Genomic DNA, 21,860 nt, shown 5'->3' with positions numbered 1-21,860 from the left:
CCACTACTCGTAGCCGAATTTCGCCCAAATGTGTTTGATTAGGTCTTCTTGTAGCTCAAAGTGGTCGAAAAAATAGTCGGCAACGAGCCTTTCGTTGGCTCCCTCCCGATCAGGATGGATGTAGCGGCGGGTTGATCTAGTTGGTCAAGGAGGAGGGGCGGGGGTATTCGCGGTGACATAGGCTTCATAGGCGGCACGATATTGTTCATAGTATTCTTGTTCTTCGCGCTCCGCTTCCGCAATGAGATTGGTGAAATCCATTTGAGAGGGTTTGAGTGAGAGAAGATGTAGATAAGTTGTATGAAAAAATATGAATGAGAGATGATTTGACGTGAAAAATGGATGATAAATGTGTGTATTTATAGGTGATTTTGGGAATAAAAATATATAAAAAATCAAAAAATTTCAGAAAAACGGTAAAAACGGCCATATTTTTTGGAATCTGATTTTTTTATTATTTTTTGGTATTATTTTCGATTTTTTAAAAAAATGAATTTCCAACGGAAATGCCGTTGACCAATCAGAACGCGCCACGTCAGCTGCTCGCTGGCACGGACGTGCTCGATGCATCGAGCAGCGTCGCGCCATTGGCACATACGGACGGACGCTTGCCCACTCACCGCTGCGGATGCTCTCATTTGATTGCTGATTTATAAGTAAATGCAAATTAATTAAAGAAAACAAATTTTCTATTATTGATTTGTAATCATATTTTTTATTCTCCCTTCGTCTCTTATCAAGAGAAACATTTCTTTTTGATACAACGAGCTAGATTTAAGAAAATGAGATTTTATTAGTTAAGTGGTGAAATAAAAAAAAGTAAGAAAGTAAATACCAAAAAAAGAAAATGGCTAATTTATTTTGGAACGTTCCAACAAAAATACAAACACTTACCTTGAAAATGCTATATAAACCAGAATTTGGCAAACATGCAAACACCCGTTTAATTATACCATCATATATTCGACAAAATAAAATCACTCAAAGGTTAATTAAACTCCAATAAATTCAAAAGTAAAAGAACAAAAGAATCATCCAAATTTCCAAGACAACATGATATTTTGTGCATATATCGAAAAGAGTAGAATGCCCATATTCTGTCTACTTGAGAAAAATTATTGTAAAAAGTTCCAAATAAATTCCTGAGACCAAGCATGTGAAGAAATTATCATCCCCTGGATTTTCAATGAATTTATTTCCCTTTTTTGAGCCTTAATTTAAACCAATAATAAATGAAAAATAAAGGTGGCGGTGGGCCATAGCATACAATATGCAGTCATATTCAAATAACCAATAATCAATTTTATATCTGACTGTGTTTTTGTGTTTGCGACACACTCTTTGTTATCACTCCTTTCTTCCACTTTTTATATTTTTCAAATCTCTCTCCTCTCTCTTTGTAAGATCGAAATTCAAAATCCATATCCACTTCTCATTTAACGTCCCAGATCTTTTCCTGTACTCGTAATTTAATGCTGCAGTTTCTGACAACAAAGATTCAAACTTTTTACGAAGACTTGTTCACACTAGTGATGTGAGAATTTAGGATATGAGGTTTGCAGGTTTGTTTCTGCAACTTCTTCTATTTGTTTGAAATAATGAAAAATTGAGGCTTTCTCAGTTGAAAGTTGCTATGTTTTATGTTCATGGATGGAATTGAATGAGATCGGATCCTTTGTTTTTTGCGCGTCTAATGTGTGTTTGTAGGAAGTGAGGTCTCCATCTTTTTCTTGAATCCTGGGTTTGTGTGTGCGCTAATGGTTTTGCCATTGAATTTGGGGATTTTTGAAAATGGCGTCTCGGCTTGATTTTTGTAGGGTGATTCGCATAGCATATTATTATCCCCTTCATGAATACTTAGAGGAGCAAAATTAACACGAATTTGTGATAATCTCCGCAAATTTGATTTGTGAAGGGTTTCGCCGATCTTAATTTGGGGTCTATTTTTGTTAGCTTAGCTATCACTGGAGTTATAATGATTTAATTTGTTTCTTTCCAATTTATGATCACTTCACATTCCTTAGGGAGTAAGATTGGAATTCACTCTATCAGATGGGTGTCACTTGATTTATCTAGTGGCTATCTAGAGAATTTCACGTTTGAGTAAAGAACTAAAATGGAGGTTGAGAAGCGAGGAAAGGGAGGCTTTCTTCAGTTGTTTGATTGGAATGGTAAATCTCGGAAGAAGCTCTTCACTAGCAAACCTGATCTACCTGGTATTCTTCTTCTTACTGTAACAGTCATATACGTTTTATTGTAGTTTTGACTGTTTCGGTGCTTGAACGTTGTTTTTGGTATTGTATGCAGAGAGTTCCAACCATGGAAAAGATAATTGTCATGGTTCAGTCATTGCACGGCGTCAGCTGGTAAATCTCTTGAATTTTCTCCACTCAAAGTGAGCTCAAAGTAGCTATGTAAGGTTTTGTTACTGACTTAATTATTTTTGTTGTGTGCTTTTATGAAGGTGCTTGATCAAGGCTTCCCTCTTAATGCCACTTGTGACAATGATTATCCTTATGCTTCTTCAGCCAGTGGCGACTCAGAACAGGGAACAAAAGCACCTGGGGTTGTCGCACGTCTTATGGGACTGGATTCTTTGCCAACTTCAAATGTTAATGAACCTTGTTCTAATCCGCTTTCTGACTCCTACTCATTCAGAGATTCTAGTTACTTAATGGCTGCTCCTGCATTTCATGGTGAACATGATATCGTAATCTTTGAGAGTGTGCGGAATAAATTGGATGGATATAGTCGGAATCCTTTAGACCTGAGGTTGCAGAAGGTGCAGAATCGACATATAGAGAGGTTTCAAAGAGAGGTATTGCCTCCCAAATCTGCTAAGCCCATGCCTGTTACTCATAACCGGATCATGTCTCCGATCAAAAGTCCTGGATTCATTCCACCTAAAAATGCGGCTTACATAATTGAGGCAGCTTCCAAGATAATTGGCCAGAGTCCAAGGTCAACCACTAAAGGCAATTTTTCGTCACTTGGATTGCCTTCTGGTCCATTTAGAGTTCGGGATTTGAAGGAGAAACTCGAGTCTGCTCAGCGATCATCTCAAGCAGCTAATGCATCCCAAAAGGTGAAAGAGGAGAATTCAAAAAATATCAAGAAACAACTTAATGCCCAGGGTAAAGGCCGATTAGAAGACAATTATCAGTATAAGGGATCTGAAGAATCCAAGGGGACTAGTTCTCAAAGATCAAAGAGTAATGGAAAACTAGTTTCTCTTGCAGTTCAGACAAAACCCAGCATCCACAAAAGAGATGGGACAACTTCTTCTGGTAGCAGAAGTTCTGAGAAGCAAAAAGAACACAATGGATGTGTAACTAGGGATCTTACACATGCACAAAAAAAAGTGGAAAAACAAAGTTCATCAAGAAAGCCTTCTGAGGCGCTCAGGTTGAATAATCAGAAGCAAAATCGTGCCTCAGGCAAAGATGAAGAAAAGTTTGAATCTTCTTGTTCCAAGTTAAAGGAGAGGCAAGTATCAAACTTGTCCTCCAATTACATTAATGGGCGTACTACTAATAGGACTGTCAATAAAATTGTTTTCAATAGTGTGGCGACATCAAGAAAGACAAATTTTGTGGCTGCTGATCCTGGAAAAGAGGCTTCTTTGGTCAGAGCAAAGACAAATTCAAAGAAAAGATTACCTATCAACAGGAATGTTCAGTCTAGTGTAGGTGTTGCTTTAAAAGCTATGGCCATTAAAAATGAAAAATCTATAAAATGTAATGTTTCCTTTGAAGGTGATTCCAAATGGGATGGAATTGACAGGAAAAGTAGTTTTGATGTTGTGTCATTCACATTCACATCTCCAATCAAGAAGTCTGTTGGATCTAATTCAAGTGTTGCAATCTTGGAAGAAACTAGCTTTCCTTCTCCCAGTTACGATCCATGTGTACGCGAATCTGATTTAAGAACTTCTGCAACATCCTCTTCAGGGTTCAATGTTATAGGTGGAGATGCTTTAAGTGTACTTCTGGAAGAAAAACTTAAAGAATTGACTTCTAGGGTCGAGTTTTCGCAGAAAGACGTGTCAGGATCATCTTCTTTGTCCATTAATAACTACGCAAACATGGGCCCTGCAGTTAACTTGGTGGAACCGGAAGCCCAGGATGCATCGGATGGTACTTCTTTTGACAAACCTTGGCTCCAATCTGAGCAAGGAAGCAAGGTACTGCACCTTCCTTTGGTATCTTCTTTGCTAGTTTATACTATATCAATAACGTATGTCCTTATAAACAATGTTTTCTTTGTCTGTTCTGGTAGCATCATACTGTAAAGAAATGAAAATTAGATAACTAATTTTTGGACATGAATTATGGGAGAGTTTAATATATGTAGAATCAGTATTCTGAGTTCAAAGGAAGTTGATTCCTGAGAAGTGATGGGATGCTTCTCTCTAGTAACTGATTTCATCCTTCTGAGACATTCCTCTCTAATTATTGATTTATTCTTCTTTTTTCTCCTGGGAATTCTGCAACATCTTTTTACCTGCCAATTTCTTGCAATAGTTAATCTTTAAATGTAATTACACAGATCTTTAACCAAGCTCTTTCCTGCTGCTTTATGTTTAGCAAAGGTGTGATAATTGACTAACCCTTTCCATGAAAGCATTAGATATGACTACCGTAGATATCAGACTGGCCCACAATTTCAACAACATAGACATCTAACTAGAGAACAATGTCATTAGTGAAATTTTCTCTATTCACTTTGAATCACTTTGCCTGGAACACTGTTTCATATTGTTGCATGCTGTTTAATTTTAGTGTTATAACTCAAGGAAAAATGACAGCAAATGTTGTTCCCTAGATCTCGCGTAGTCAGCTACTATGCAAGTGTGCATTGATTGTCGAAAGAAAAGGAAATCATATTGTTACACCTTTTGGCCAATTTTTTATGTCACTCTTTCTAATACATGGTGTTGGGGCATGGACAGATTATATGGAGCCCGTATTTATTTACCTTTTGTCCTTGGCACTACGCTGTCTTTACTGTGATCTTGGCTAATTCTTGTACTCCTGCATCAAGTAGTGAAAGTGAAACAAATTAAACCACAAATTAAACCATAAGCTTGAAACCCGTAACACACGGATTAGAATGATCTCAGAAATGGCCCAACTTGAGGTTTTCTGTGGTCAAGTGGAAATGATGAGAGTATATTGGCAAACAGAAAAAGTAGTATCATCTGAACATTGGTGAATATATCATGCTATAACATCAGACGGGGATATCTCTCACAATTATTTTCGCACAGAACTGTGTGCATAATGGGGTGTGCAGGTTTCTTCTCCTGTATTTTTCTTTACTACTAGTAAATTTGACACCTTTATTTCTGTCATTTGATTTAGGGACTAGAATACTTTGAAGGAGCTGGTGGTAGTAAAAACTTTCAGAGACACCTGTACTTGCAAGGGTCCACTTCACTCTCAAGTCAGCCTTCTCTGTCAGGAACTAGTTGTGACTCGTTTGATGTTGGCAGAAGCTCAAGTGATAAAGGTATGATACCAAATCCCGTTTGTTCATCCTTTTGATTAACTTTGTTCTCATGAAGAATAAGAATATGCAATACCTATTGCATGGATCAAATTTCAGAATGTGATCCGGTTTAACCTTGTTCTGGGAGTTTTAAGATTTTGACTTTGCGAAATGGTTTATCTATACCCCTTGTTTTTATCATATTCGGATCAAATTGATACTCTGATAATTTAGGTCAAATGTAGTGATCATCGCTTGTCTTTTGTGAAGGAATTAATTGGAGATCTACTAGGAAGCCTCACATAGCTGAAGTTGATCCAGAGATATCAGATACAGCCTCCTCACTGTCTGTTTGGTCTATGTCCGAAACTGTTACTTCCAGCTTACATGTGGTAGAATCGAAAGATTCTTCAAACTGGGAATTAAAATACATCGAAGATATTCTCAGCCATGCAGAATTGTCGCTGGAGGAGTTCTCTCTGGGACAAGCTCACAAAATCGTAGCTCCCGACCTCTTCATGCAGCTGGAGAATCAAACAATGGAGTCATACAAAGGCATGGAAGAAAATGCGGTAGAACGTAAGGTATTGTTTGACTGTGTGTGTGAATGCCTGGAACAGAGATGCGGGCGGATTCTTGATGGAGGCCCGGAGTTCTGGGGCAAGCAGGTGGCGGTGTTACATAGAAGGGAATGGCTGGCCGATGATTTGTACAGAGAGATATGGAGGTGGACGAACTCGGAGGAGCTGATGGTGGATGAGCTCGTGGACAAAGATATGAGCTCGAAGAACGGGAAATGGGTGGACTTTGAAGTTGAGGCATTTGAAGAAGGTGTAGAAATAGGAAATAGGATACTAACTTGTTTAGTAGATGAATTGATTGATGATTTCTTGTTGTAATTGCTTACTCATGTTTGCTGCCGATTTCATGATTCTTTCTAGCTTTTTAATTTGTGTCAAGAATCATGCAAAAATCACTGTAAGCCTAAAGTGGTTATTTATGATTCTTTTGCTTGATTTTCATTGTATTTGATGAAATTTACAATACGAGATGATAGTGTTTCATCATCTCTAAATTTCAAAGAATGTTTAAGTGTGGAAGTAATTTATTACTAAATTAAGTGTTGAATCCAAATTGCACGTGACTCTAAAGGTTGGCACCTAAATTGCAAATAATCTGTAAAAATGAGTGTAGGTTTGAGGAGCTCTGACAATTAATTATAATAATCATCGTTTAAATAGAAGGCTGTCAATGGTTTATAAAGAAAGCAAATAGTACTATGGTTTACTTTTAGTAAACCAATGATTAAATAATTATGAATAAGTACTGCCTCCATTGCCTTCTATTGTACTCGCATCCCAATAGCCAGAATCCTATGTTTGACGTATCCTGTCTTAAAAAATCGATTGGTGCTAATAAAAGGATTGATGTTCCTACTTCTATAAGGATTGATGTTCCTACTTCTATATATAAAGTTAACTACTTTCAAATCTGAAAAAACAATTATAACTATTTTGAAATCATATGAATGAACTCTGTATTTCTTTTTCTGATAGGCGGATATCAACATTTGATAGATATAAAATTTATTTACACGGTAATTATGGAATCAAACAATTAGGTTGACACTTCCCTGAAGAAATTACAAAGGAAAAACATTAAATAAATTTATTTAATCCTTTTAAAGGAAAATAAAAAAAGATTAATAAAGTACAAAAATATGAATGTGGATGTGGTGCAGGCAGGAGATGGGTATAATCCCCTTCCCCTATAATAAATTATTTACTCAAAGTCAATATGTCCATCTGCTCTTCGTCTTTTCACGCCAAATGCTGGATAATATAATTAATACTATCACAATATATATCAAGAATAAACTTCAAATTAAGGTGGTGAATGGTATACAGAAATGGTTGGTATTATGATTATTAATATTGGGGAATGGCATGACTATTATGGAAATGGAATGAATGAAATATAATGGCTGGTATATACGAATACAAAATATAGTATTACAATCGAAATATAATTATTAATATAAGAAGATAATGAGTATTACTTAACAATTTTTATATTATAAAAATATTACTATCATGTAACAAATTCTTAACATTCTTATGATTTTAATAATTAAATAACATTGTTTGGTTATTATTAATTATTTTTGAACATTTTATATATAGTACGAAAAAAACTACTTATTTAATTAGAAAATAAACATGTATGGATTACCTTAATTATAAAAATTATGTATATATTTAAATGGATTGCATACAGATTGCTTTTATAAATAAAAAAATACACACGCGATAAAAATTTAATAATCGAAACTATATATTCATAGTAGGAGTATAAATTAATAAAATTACATCTACAGTAGTAGTAATATTTATACAGAGATTGATGATAGCATATTACAACAAAACTTTTGGAGGAAAACTGTTAGAAACAGAGAGAAAGAGAATAGATCAAATTAAACTCATTCTTATATAAAGACAAAACACGCTACAAAGATTTACGTTGTTTGTAGGGACAATTGTCAATCTTGGAGGCAGGTCATTACACTGACATCCTCCACGTTCTCTGACATGATTATTTGTCAGTAATGATAAATTTATTTTAGTTAAATGAAAATTTCTAAATTATCCACAAATTAGTTTTTGTCGATAATTAATCAGTGTTTTTAAATTTCAATTTTAAATAACCTCATTTACACCTTTTCAATTTCAATTTTAAATAACCTCATTTACACCAAAACTTCTTTCCATCTATGTCTCACGCATGCTTCGTTTTCACCCTCAGTCCAACGTTTTAGCCTCTACCTTCATCGTCGTTTTAGTTAATCTACTAAAACCAAGTATAGTTTTATTTTTGGATTTTTTTTACCACGTAACACTACAAATGATACATGTCTCATTATCTATTGATAGTATTTGTTCTCATTCGGTAATATATATTGCCCCAAATACTTATAGAGAAGAAGTGGATAAATTTAAATACGGAAAGGAACCAAGTGTGTGTAATATTTTTGATAACGCCAATTTATATAGGGAGCTGAAACCTGGCAAGAGAAATAATCGCTGTCTTTTTTCTCAGATTCGCCGTTTGCTATATAAAATATGGGTATCTCTCATAGAAACTATACTACTATTTTGCAATAATGCATGAAGAATATAATTGTAGCATTTAATTTAATTTAATTTAATTTAATTTAATTTTCCGTAAGGTTCGGTTCGCATGAGTAATGCATTTAAGTTTGAAAGGGTCAGAACGTTCTGATTGGTGACCCAGCTTTGGCTGGCGTATTAAATGAATAATAAAATAATTTAGTCATATAAATGAGAATTGATTTTTGGTTTGCAGAATAAATTGACACCCATCAGATCACTCCGTTAATATATCTCCTCCCCACGCACACACCTCCTTCTCCCCGTCAACGTTCCCAAATCATGGAAGACGAGATCGAAAACGAAAACCCTAACGCCGTCGACGACATCGACAGCTGCTGCTCCACTCCCTACGTCAGCGCTCCTTCTAGCCCCGGCCGCGCCGCTCCTCTCTCTGGATTCTACTACAGCGCTCCCGCCAGCCCCATGCACTTCCTCCTCTCCACCACTGCTCTCAAATCCTACCCCTCCGCCGCTGCTGATTCCAGCTGCTTCGACTTCGATTTCTCCTCCACGCTCCCCTCCACCGCCGCCGCCTCACCCGAACACATGACCTCCGCCGACGAGCTCTTCTTCAACGGCCAGATCCGCCCGATGAAGCTCTCCACGCACCTCCAGCGCCCTCAGATCCTCGATCCGCTCATCGAATCGGACGACGCCTTCGACGACGACCAGATTTTCCCCCGCGGCAGGGATCTGAAGCTCCGCACCGGATCCCTGCGGCGCCGCACCAGATCCATGTCGCCATTGCGGAGCCAAACGACGCCGTTCGATTCCGCCAGATCCGACGACAAATCCGGCGAAATCCGCGCAATCGCCGCCGAGGAGGAGGAAAAAGGAGCCGACGGAGCGCCGTGCGCGTCGAGGTCGTCGTCGGCGGGGAGGAGCTCGAAGCGGTGGATTTTCCTGAAAGAGTTTCTGTACAGGAGCAAGAGCGAAGGGCGAAACGAAGGCCACAAGTTTTGGGGATCTCTGTCGTTTTCGCCGGTGAACAAGGAGAAGAAAATGACGCCGGTGGCGAGCAATGGGAAGGCGAAGGAGGTGAAAAAGAAGGCGGCGAACAGAAATGAAGGAGGTAAGAGGAGGTTGATCTCGCCATCGGCGCATTACGCGGAGAAGAGAGCGCAGGCGGAGGAGATGAAGAAGAAGACGTTCCTTCCGTACAGGCAGGGGCTGCTGGGGTGTTTGGGGTTCAGCTCGAAGAGCTATGGCGCCATGAATGGGTTTGCCAGAGCTTTCACTACTGTTTCTTCTAGGTAACAAGCTCAGTCAGTTGTTTCCAGTCACTATTTTACTAGTGGTATCTCTTATTCTAACATATACACTACATTTCACGCCATGGAGTAGCGATTGCGATACAAGATCTTGGTTGAAAATTAGTATTTGTGATTATATATTTAGCCTACCCATCCACACTTTATGCACTAGTGTTTATATGTTATAGAGAGAGACTACTCCATAATTTTCTCTTCTTTTTCAATGTTTTGTAACTTGTAATAGCAATCGTTCATCCCTGCTGTGGAGGAATAAATCAATGTCGATGGAAACAGTCGATATTTTGTTGTCTTCACCTACCACATCTATAATTGTCACATGGGATGTAATTAAATACATCATACATAATTTAAATCAACATCAATAATTCAGACTCAGTTTTTCATATACTCATGAAGCAAAACTTACGTTATAATTAAAGTCCGTACTAATCTTCAGTTATGTATTTCTCAAAGGCTTGGCTTACACAATATATCTTGGTCCACCTTTATAATGTCAAATTATATCGTACTCCATCTCATGACTATCAATCTCATCTTCACATTTATGACTAATTAAATTATAGATAGATTCTACCTTATCCCATATTATACTTTATCTCACTATTATTATCTTATTTAATGAAAGTCATCAATATCTAGGGTAGTGATAAAAGGCAAGCTCTACAAATTCCAAATTATGATCTGGACCATTAAAAAATATCAACAGATGACAAAATAGTAGTAACAGAAAATGTCAACACAACATCAACCGTTGACACTGTGTTGACATCATCTGTTGCTACTATTTTGTCATCTGTTGACATTTTTTAACGATCAAGATCATAATTTGGAGTTTGTGCAATATTTAGAATTTACATTTGATTACATTCCTCCATATCTAAAATAAATCATTGAGGTTAAAAATATCTAACATGTGCATGTGCTTTTAGTTTTTTGACACATGAATATAGGTGCTTTTTAGTAATTTAGTTGCATTTCCGGTTCTATAAAAAGTGGCAAATTTAAAGGATCTTATAATTCGTACCACTTTACAGGAGTATAAATCAATCAATTGTAGAACACATTGAGCAACACGTTATTTCCAAGATAATTAGACACATCGCATATGTGTGTGTCGCTTGGTTGAGGTCATTGAGAGGGAATAGTAACTTCACCCGTCACAGACATAGAATTTTCCTATAATAGAGGGTGCGGATTTTCGAAATCATTTTCTCATTGTTTTAATTGAATTTAACCTCACTTTCCATCCATTAATTTCACATCCTTTTTTTAGTAAAATCACTCAAAATAATCATTCAAAAATCTGATTAATTAGATCAATTATTTATGTAAATCTATTAATACTATACTATTATTCACGTGCATGATAATGTCAGATCTAAAGTTCTAAACAAGTATAGAAATTAATGGACCTTTTCAAAATTAAAAAAACAAACTAATTCGTCTTGTGCGGAAAAAAAATACATTTATCTAGAACACATGAGAGTATTCTGGATGCTTAATTTATTTTTCTGATAGATTACTGATGATACATTTAACGCACTTTACATATCAGTAATTTACATGTATATATAACTGTTATTTTACATCCTTTGGTATCAATTTTGACTAGTCCATATTAACATTATTAATTTATTTTATTTTTATTGTAATGTTTTAAAATATCAATGTTTTTAATTTTATAAATGAAAATTTTAATTTTTATTTGTTCATTTTTTAATAACTTGAAATAAATTAATAACACAACAAATTAAAATTTAAGTTTTAGATAATTTATGTATATGAATATCAATTTTAAGGTATTAAAAAAACTAAGTATATAAATCAAAACAAATAAATTGTATATTCAATTAGAACAAGGCTCACTAAAGATATGTAATCAACATATAAGATTAATGTCTCTCTATAAAGATAAACTCGCCATGAGTAATTATTTATCAATTGTAATATTGTACTATTAAACCAATTAAATTAAGTTCAAATGCAAGAAAAAAGTATGCTACGTAACATTTGATAATTGAATCACAATAAATTAATTTAAAATGTGATTTTTATGAGTGTCATATACTACGGTGGAATTACTTAAGCCCCATGAGGGGAAAATACCCCTAAAAAATTTCCATATATATATATAGTCGTGATCATATGATAACCCCTAAATATCGTAATAACCCTATAACCAAATCTGGACCACACATATTTCTAATCATGCGGTTGAGATTCAAACTTAGATTTACTTCATAAAAAAAAGTGCAGGGGTAAAACTGTCATTTCCCTCATTTAATTTCTGAATTTCGCCAAATATCACGTGAAATGATAAAATGATAAAATGATATGTTTATTGCATAGAATGATAGTTTTGCCGGATAGAATGATACTCTGAGTTGATAAAATGATATTTTTGACTGACTGATAAAATGATAGGTTTATTGCATAGAATGGTAGTTTTGCCGAATAGAATGATACTCTGAGTTGATAAAATGATACTTTTGACTGACTGATAAAATGATAGGTTTATTGCATAGAATGATAGTTTTGCTGGATAGAATGATACTCTGAGTTGATAAAATGATACTTTTGACTGACTGATAAAATGATAAAATGATATATGTTAGGTTTATTGCATAGAATGATAGTTTTTCCGGATAGAATGATACTCTGAGTTGATAAAATGATACTTTTAGCTTATAAATGTTAGGTTTACTGCATAAAATGATAGTTTTGCAGGATAGAATGATACTTTCAGCCGATAGAATGATAGTTTTGCCGGGTAGAATGATACTTTCGGCCGATAGAATGATAGGTATTTTTGGTGTATAAAATGACATTTTTGTTTAATAAAATGATACTTTTACCTGATAAAATGATAATCTAAGCGGATAAAATGACAGTAACCTTATAAAAATGATACTCTGAGTTGATAAAATTATACGTTTACTGCTTTGTAGGTTTGTATATTATATATTGTGCCGATTATATTAGGTTTATTGCATAGAATGATAGTTTTACCGGATAGAATGATACTCTGAGTTGATAAAATGATACTTTTGACTGACTAATAAAATGATATATGTTAGGTTTATTGCATAGAATGATAGTTTTGCCGGATAGAATGATACTCTGAGTTGATAAAATGATACTTTTGACTGACTGATAAAATGATAAAATGATAGGTTTATTGCATAGAATGATAGTTTTGCCGGATAGAATGATACTCTTAGTTGATAAAATAATACTTTTGACTGACTGATAAAATGATAAAATGATATATGTTAGGTTTATTGCATAGAATGATAGTTTTGCCGGATAGAATGATACTTTTGCCGGATAGAATGATACTCTGAGTTGATAAAATGATAATTTTGACTGACTGATAAAATGATAAAATGATATATGTTAGGTTTATTGCATAGAATGATAGTTTTGCCGGATAGAATGATACTCTGAGTTGATAAAATGATACTTTTGACTGACTGATAAAATGATAAAATGAGCGAAATTCAGAAATTAAATGAGCGAAATTTGGATACGTAAATTTTATCATGAGCGAAATGACATATTTACCCCCACGCTTTTTTTTATGAAGTAAATCTATATTTTAATCTAGACCACGTGATTTTAAAAATGTGTGGTCCAGATTTAGTTATAGGGTCATTACGGAAATTGGGGTTATCATTATAATGCACCCTATATATATATATATATATATATATATATATATATATATATATATATATATATATATATATATATATATATATATATATATATATATATATATTTATTTATATTCGTGAATGATGTGCACATAAATAGTGGTGGGTAGGTACAGTATACCTTACCGAAACCATCATACCGTATACTTTACCGTAAATTCGCTATGCGAAAAAATCATACCTTTATCTTACCAAAATTTTCGGTATACCGAACTTCGGTATACCTTATTTTCAGTATGGAGAATTTTCATACCGATATCGTACCTCATTTTCGGTAAGCCGTACCAAAATTCGGTATACCATACTTTTGCGGTATACCTTACTTTCAACATCAATGAAAATTAAATATTTGAGTTTTTAGAATACTATTTATATTTTATACTAATTTAAATAATATACGGGGTATTAAATACTAGTATATTTTATTCATATTATATTATATTTCACAATAAATTTTATAATTTAAAAATATATAAAATACTTTATATATTATTATATTCATATTTTACGGTATATACTGAATTTCGGTATGCCGCGGTATATAAAAATTCATACCTTTACCTTGCCGAAATATTTTAGTAAGGTATCATACCGTACCGAATATCACGGTATACCTAAAATTCGGTATTTTCGATATTTTTTCGGTACGATAAGGCCGGTATTTCGGCATTTCGGTATTTTTCCCCAGCCCTACACATAAAGCATGTAACATGCCTAATAAAGTCATAAGTAATACACTATACTACATTTCATAAATATATGTAAGAATAGATTACTTTCGGTAATTGCAGGTTTGATAGAATCATAAAAGTGAAAATAATTTAGTTGTAGAATATTTGGTGGGTGAATTATTTTGGTCTTTGGAAGTACACTCACATGCGTCTAGGAAGACTCTAAACTATATTAATTGATAGGCCAACTGTGTTTCCCAATAAAGTCATGGACCTACAATTTATGTAATCGGAGAATAGTAGTACTAAGTTACACACTATAGTAAAGCGAAATTCACCTCAATTAACTACTCACAATAGATAAAAAGAGCTGAACAAATGCATGCAGTAATATCTAACTGTTTAGTTTATTTTATAAAGCTATGCCACTATTCACAAACACACAGTATCATGCTATTCATGGTCGTATTCCTTAAATCATTCATTTTCTTTACCACTACTACTTATATATCTCACATGACACTTTTTATTACATTCTTTACTTAAAAAATAACATCCATAATCCATAATCCATTCTATTATTTTATTTTTTATTCATTTTTATTTTAATTTACTTATTATATATATTTAATTAAATAACATAGTCAATTTAAATTTAAATAATTAAAATCATATTAAAGCCAAAAATTACATAATTGATATCTTAGGAATAAGAAAAAATTACATAATTAAAATCCTGAAAAAATTGACAAAATACATAATAAAACTAGACACTCAAATATTTTCAGAGTCAAGTAATCATCAGAGTGTGCTTACATTACTTGCAGCCCCATGTTGCTCATGTCAGCATTTGTAGATTTTTGCAAAAGACTATACATAAGGCTTCTACCCGCTTCACGGACCTCTCCGGGTATCGGGTGCCCACTGCTCGAACCACTATCTTGTCCATTGCCTTTACCCTTTGTTATATTCGTTCCAATCTGACATTGTCGCGGCTCTTAGCTCATCCCTCGAAGATTCTCCTACTTTCCTCGAGAGAGTAGGCAACACAAATGTCTAATCTGTCGTTGGAGAGTTGAATTTCATCGAAAGATGTGTGGGTGCTTTAGGCATGTTGGACATATGTGATAAACTCGTAGTTTAGTAAATGTTTTGGATGTTTAAAAGTGCATATTTCAGTGTTTTGTAGCACACTACTTGAGTTTTCATCTACTATCCCCTATTTTAGTGTTTTGATGAGTTTGTCGAGTTTTTGTTGTCACAACAGGTGGAAACGGACGAAACAGCACCCAAAGTCCTCAGGTCGGGCATTTTACTGCAGCGGACCGGGCATTTTACTACCGTAGATCGGGCATTTTCACCCACAGGTCGGGCGTATCCATTGGACACGGGCATTTTTCTCTGAAAAATCTCCCGGGTCGGGCGTTTTGACCATTATCGAGGCCTGAGACAAACGCCCGGGCCGGGCGTTTTGTCAGTTCAAATCGCCCGGCCGGGCGATTTGCTTGTACGCTGCAATTGCTGTATTTTTTGCCCCGTGTATAAATATGACCTAGGGTTCAACTTCAGTACACATTCCACACGCCCCAGAAGTAGTTTTGACGCTTTGAGAGCAAATTGAAGAGATAGAGAGTCGGAATCATCAACACGATTGAAGACGAAGACGATTTGCCATTCAATACACCCATTGGGAGTATTTTCATTAGTTTTCCTATGTCCAATTCATCTTCTATGGATTCTTCTTGTGAATTTGAGTTGAATATGAGTAGCTAAATCTTTTGTAGAGTTTTGGTGAAGACTACAATGAACGCTTTTGATTAATTCAGGGACTTTTGATTACCTATGCTCGTGTGATTACTTTGTTTCATTCTTGTGCTTTTTCAATTCAATTGCTTAGCTACCAATTGGGTTTGTTGACCTAGTTTTGAGTAATCAAAAGATACCTAATTAGGATTGATAAAAGAATGAACAACACCTAGATAATTTGCATTCAAGAGAAGGGATTCTAGAGTGAGGGCTTGAGCCTTTTGTTTTAAGAAGTTAATCGTGAAGTATTAGAAGGAGACTTCAATATTAATGGTTAATCAACGGGTTGAGTGCACTCGAGAGGGGGTTTAGCCTAGACTAGCGGCTTTCCTAATAATCCTAGAGACTTTAATTGGGTAATCGAAGTTGTTGAATTGTTCGCATTGTGTTCGTTGTAGTTGGATCCAAGGCTCTACCTTGTTCTCTTATTTGAAACTTATCTTTTGTTGCGTGCCTTTAATTCGTTTATGCTTAATAGTTTTCTAAAATCAAACCAACCTCTCTGGATTCTCTAGATAGTAGTTAAAGTCGGTTCATGGTACTTGAGTTTGCACAATTTGTCTCTGTGGGATACGATACTCTTACTTATTTTATGCTACACTAGCCCCGTACACTTGCAGGTAATTCTCGTGTTAAAAATAATTCGAGTCAAGTTTTTGGCACCGTTGTCGGGGACAATTTGTGTTTTATAGCTTAATATCGTGGTAAAGATAGAGATTACTACTCTAGATTTTATTGCTTTAATTTTTATTTTATTTTTGAGCTCTCAGATCCGTGTTTCTTGTTTCCTGTTGTATGCAAACACGCTCTAAGGGTCTACCTTTAGAGCCTATCGATCTTGAGATCGAAGCATCCAACAGAAGGAGAAACGCTTTGACGAGGCTAAATCAACGGATCCGAGCTTCTTCTCCGATCCAGAGATGATCACCTTCGCCAGTTCAAGAACCACCATCACCAGTTCATTCTCCTATCTAGTTTGAGCCACATCCTCATATTCTGATGGAGGAAGGAAACGAGAACGAAAACAGGAATAATGGTCCACCACCACCTCGCAGCATTGCAGAGGCGGTTAGATCAAGGGCAGAATGGGATACCATTGCAAAATATGTTTGCCTATAATGGGGTGGCAAACCCACCAATTATTGGTAACAACGTGAATGCTAACAATTTTGAGCTCAGGAGGGGACTCATTCAGATGGTTGAGAAAAATGCTTTTAGAGGTCGACCCACGGAGGATCCTAACAAGCATATCACCAAGTTCATCCAGATCTGCAACACGACGAAAATAAATGGAGTCACAGATGAACAGGTCAGATTGAGGGCATTTTCTTTTTCTCTAGAGGATGACGCCCGGGATTGACTGGACAGTATGGAGCCCAACTCCATCCGCACGTGGGATGCCATGGTGGAGAAATTCTTAGCAAAATACTACCCCCCGAGTGAAGCTTTGAAGAGGCAGTCAGCGATTCTAGCATTTGAAATGATTCCTCAAGAGAGTATCCGAGGAGCTTGGAAAAGGTTCAAGAGTTTATTGAAGCGGTGTCCTAATCATGGTCTAAGCCCAACACATCAAATCCTCTTATTCTATAAGGAGTGTTTGCCTGAAACAAAGAGCGAGCTAAACTGGAGCGCGGGAGGAGCACTGTTAAAGATCGGTGAAACGGCAGCAATGGAAGTGATCGAGAGAGTTACCTCAAATGATGAAGGTTGGACCAACGAGAGGAGCAAGGTGCGTAGAATAGCTTCTGCCTTAGAGATCAGCCCTAACGACAGTATGACCAAACAATTGGAGCTAATCCACAAGAAGCTAGACCTTATGGGGGTGGGAACATCGGTGCAAGAGAATCAAGAAGATGTCAACTACATACATTAAGGGGACAATAGATACTATAACAACTCATGCCCCAATCAAGGGGGTGGAGGTTACAACTATTTTGGGAACAAGACACATCCTAACCTATCATATGGGAACCCCAACAATACCCTGCAGCCACCTCCGGGGTTCACAGTTTCTCAAGGATTGATCAATGAGCCGCAGAAGAAAAGTTCAGAGGACATACTGAATGCATTCATGACACAGTCACATAAGAATATGGAGCATTCAAACAAGAGGCTTGAGAAGGTAGAGAATGATATGCACAGCATGGCAACACATATGAGAACCTAGAGGTGCAAATGAGTCAGATTGCTCAAGTTGTGAGCGGCCAGCATAAGCCAGGGCAATTCCCAGGCAGCCAGTTGTAAATCCTAAGGATTGCAAGGAGATTCACTTAAGGAGTTGGAAGAGTTATGAGGGTCCTTCTATGCCTGAGACCCCACCAAAGCCTGTAGCTGAGCCAAAGACTGCACCAGTGGAAGAAGCCGAGTCAGAAAATGATGAACCTGAAGCATCACCTCCTGCAGTTCACCCTGAGGTGAACACACTAGTCAAGCCACCAGAGGTCAGGGTACCATTCCCCCAAGTGCTGCAGAAGAAGAAGGATGATCAGTTCTCCAAATTCTGGGAGATCTTCAAGAAGGTGCAGATTAACATTCCGCTGATTGAGGCACTGCAGCAAATGCCTGGATATGTTAAGTTTCTCAAGGAGGCTGTCTCCAAAAAGAAGAAGTGGGATCATCATGAGACCGTCAATTTGACGGAAAACTGTAGTGCAATTTTGCAAAGGAAGTTTCCGGCCAAGATGCATGATCCGGGAAGCTTTACTATTGAGTGCACTATGGGAGATCATTTTGTGGAGAATTCCTTGTGCGACCTTGGAGCCAGCATTAACCTCATGCCCTTGTTCTTTTATAACAAGATGAAGATTGGCCAGTTGAAACCCATATCCATCAACGCTGCAGATGGCTGATAGATCAGTGTCCTATCCGGTGGGCGTTGTGGAGGATATATTAGTGAGAGTGAATGAGTTCGTCTTCCCAGTTGACTTTGTGATATTGGACATGGAGGAGGATAGAAAGGTACCTCTCATTCTAGGAAAACCTTTCCTAGCCACAGGGAAGGCCTTAATCAATGTTGACAATGGATAGCTCACTTTTCGCTTCAATGGTGAAAGTGTGACTTTTTCCATCTATGAGACCTTGAAGAGGCACGACGTGGAACCAAGAGGAAGCCTATAGCATTGCAATGTAGTGACTATAGTGGATGAGTGTGTCAGAAAGGTGGCCTACATCAACTCACCAGCAGACCAACTAGAGGGGTGTATCTTTAATTCAATTCATTCCTCTCATCTTATTGCTATGTTTGATGCTAATCCTGAGTTAATTGAGTTTGTAGGTGCTCTAGATTCAGCGAAGAAGATTCCCAGATCACGGCGTCAACAGTTCCTACCTCTTAGGAATGAAGAAGAAGACAACAAAGATGAAGAGAAGAACAAGAAAGTAGAGTTGAAACCTCTACCACCACATCTGCAGTATTCATTCTTAGGACAAGGTGACACACTGCCTGTAATTGTATCATCATCTCTCTCTACCTCCGAATTAGATAAATTGTTGAGAGTCCTCAGGAAATTCAAGGGAACAATAGGGTGGTCAATCTCGGACTTGAAGGGAATAAGTCCAACACTTTGTATGCATAGGATCCATTTAGAGGATGACCATAAGCCTAAGGCCCAAAACTAAAGACGACTTAATCCTATCATGCAGAATGTGGTAAGGAAGGAAGTGATAAAATTGTTAGATGCCGACATCATATATGCCATTTCTGATAGTGAGTGGGTGAGTCCCACCCAAGTGGTAGCCAAGAAGGGGGGTACGACTGTAGTGAAGGGAGAGAACGAAGAGTTAAAAGCCACTAGGACGGTCACGTGGAGAGTGTATTGACTAACGTGCCTTAAATGCTTCAACTAGGAAGGACCATTTCCCACTCCCCTCTATTGACCAAATGTTGGATAGGTTGGCTGGTCATGAATTCTACTGTTTCCTAGATGGGTACTCGGGGTACAACCAAATCCATATAGCACCCGAAGACCAACATAAGTCAGCCTTAATTTATCCTTATGGTGTCTATGCCTATAGGAGGATGTCCTTCGGTTTGTGTAATGCTCCAGCCACGCTCTAAAGATGCATGATGTCCATATTTCATGACTTGATTGAAAATATTGTGAAAGTGTTTATGGATGACTTTTCTGTCTTTAGTGATTCGTTTGATAACTGCCTTGACAATTTATCTCAAGTTTTGCAGCGATGTGAGGAGACTAACCTCGTGCTTAATTGGGAGAAATGCGATTTTATGGTTAGGGATGGCATTGTGCTTGGACATAAGATTTCTGCAGGTGGCTTGGAGGTCGATAGGGCCAAAATCATTGCTATTGAACAAGTGCCTCCGCCCACAAATGAGAAGGGAGTAAGGAGCTTCTTGGGACATGTCGATTTCTACAGAAGATTTATCAGGGAATTCTCGAGAATTGCTAAACCTCTTTGCATTTTGTTAGCTTAAGATGTGAAATTTAATTTTTCCCCTGATTGCTTGTAGGCTTTCGAGAAGCCTAAGGGGGCATTGGCGAACGCTCCTATCCTTATCTCGCCGGATTGGTCTCAACCTTTTGAGATTATGTGTGATGCGAGTGACGTGGCAGTAGGCTCTATCTCATCGGGGCTAAGACCATCATTTTCACTGATCATGCCGCAATCCGGCACCTCTTTGGGAAGCAAGACGCGAAGCCAAGGCTTATTAGGTGGATCTTGCTCCTTCAGGAGTTCAATTTGGAGATCTAAGATCGAAGAGGATGTGAAAATGTGGTGGCAGACCACTTGTCAAGGTTGGAGCACATGAATGAAGATGAGAAGTTGAAATTGGCAATCAATGAAGAGTTCCCGGATGAGCATTTGTTCTTTGTGGCTAAAGGGAAAGTGGCATGGTATGCCAACATTGTGAACTACCTAGTTGCCAAGGTGGTTCCTGAAGGACTTGAAGACTATCAAAAGAAGAAATTTTTCCATGACGCGAAGTTCTACTTTTGGGATGACCCGTGCTTGTTTAGGAGGTGTGTTGACATGGTGATTAGAAGATGTGTCCCTCAAGAGGAGTGGGAGTCCGTCATTATGCATTGCCAGGCCGCACCTAGCGGAGGGCATTTTGGAGCTAACCGAACTACCATGAAAGTGCTACAAAGTGGCATATTTTGGCCAAGCATTACCAAAGATTGTCAAGAATTTGTGAAGAATTGTGATGAATGTCAGAGAATGGGGGGCATTTCTAAGAAGAAGGAGATGCCGATGACGACAATTGTGGAAGTCGAGCTATTTGATGTGTGGGGCATCGACTTCATGGGGCCCTTCCCTCCATCTAATGGGTTCCAATACATTCTTTTGGCCGTGGACTATGTATCAAGGTGGGTGGAAGTTATTCCTACCACAACCAATGATTCGAAGGTGGTGATAAAATTTGTTCAAAAGAACATTTTCACGCGATTTGGCACACCACATGCAATTATAAGTGATGGAGGTTCCCACTTTCGCAATAGGTGGCTCGAGGCGGTGTTAGCAACACATGGAGTAAAGCATTGGGTGACAACTCCTTATCACCCTCAAGCTAATGGTCAAAACGAGTTGGCCAACAGAGAGATCAAGCAAATTCTTCAAAACAGTGTCAAAGCAAACTGGAAGGATTGGGCGCTCAAGCTTGACGATGCTTTATGGGCGTATAGGACGGCCTACAAGACCCCCATCGAAATGTCACCTTACCAATTGGTGTTTGGGAAGTCGTGCCACCTCCCGGTTAAAATGGAGCACTCA

At 37.2% G+C, this 21,860-nt stretch overlaps 3 protein-coding genes across 4 annotated transcripts; all 3 read left to right on the top strand.

Annotated features, from left to right (window-relative positions):
* Positions 1-1,331: 1,331 nt before the first annotated feature.
* LOC121751607 (serine-rich adhesin for platelets-like) lies at positions 1,332-6,572 on the top strand. Of its 2 annotated transcripts, none has more exons than XM_042146394.1 (6): positions 1,332-1,562; positions 2,053-2,216; positions 2,308-2,366; positions 2,465-4,183; positions 5,364-5,511; positions 5,761-6,572. In XM_042146394.1, exons 2-6 carry the CDS (start codon positions 2,117-2,119, stop codon positions 6,387-6,389), a joined length of 2,655 nt encoding a protein of 884 aa, XP_042002328.1. In that variant the 5' UTR covers positions 1,332-1,562; positions 2,053-2,116; the 3' UTR covers positions 6,390-6,572. The 2 variants fall into 2 exon arrangements, with proteins under 2 accessions (XP_042002328.1, XP_042002321.1); XM_042146387.1 differs by having other exon boundaries at positions 2,025-2,216.
* Positions 6,573-8,939: 2,367 nt separating this feature from the next.
* Positions 8,940-9,917, top strand: LOC121789741. The gene has a single exon (XM_042188137.1). The coding sequence runs from the start codon at positions 8,940-8,942 to the stop codon at positions 9,915-9,917; it is 978 nt and encodes a 325-aa protein (XP_042044071.1).
* An 8,513-nt stretch (positions 9,918-18,430) lies between these two features.
* Positions 18,431-18,976, top strand: LOC121789646. The gene has a single exon (XM_042188072.1). The coding sequence runs from the start codon at positions 18,431-18,433 to the stop codon at positions 18,974-18,976; it is 546 nt and encodes a 181-aa protein (XP_042044006.1).
* The last annotated feature ends 2,884 nt before the right edge of the window (positions 18,977-21,860 follow it).

Source organism: Salvia splendens, chromosome 1 (assembly GCF_004379255.2).
Source record: "Salvia splendens isolate huo1 chromosome 1, SspV2, whole genome shotgun sequence".
Taxonomy (NCBI): Eukaryota; Viridiplantae; Streptophyta; class Magnoliopsida; order Lamiales; family Lamiaceae; genus Salvia; species Salvia splendens.
This window is presented reverse-complemented; position numbering and strand designations above follow the sequence as displayed.

Coding starts and splice junctions, on each gene's coding strand:
- LOC121789646 (XM_042188072.1), top strand. CDS start 18,431: ATGCCTGAGACCCCACCAAAGCCTGTAGCTGAGCCAAAGACTGCACCA.
- LOC121751607 (XM_042146394.1), top strand. CDS start 2,117: ATGGAGGTTGAGAAGCGAGGAAAGGGAGGCTTTCTTCAGTTGTTTGAT. Junction 2,367..2,464: donor TCATTGCACGGCGTCAGCTG/GTAAATCTCTTG, acceptor GCTTTTATGAAG/GTGCTTGATCAAGGCTTCCC. Junction 4,184..5,363: donor AATCTGAGCAAGGAAGCAAG/GTACTGCACCTT, acceptor CATTTGATTTAG/GGACTAGAATACTTTGAAGG.
- LOC121789741 (XM_042188137.1), top strand. CDS start 8,940: ATGGAAGACGAGATCGAAAACGAAAACCCTAACGCCGTCGACGACATC.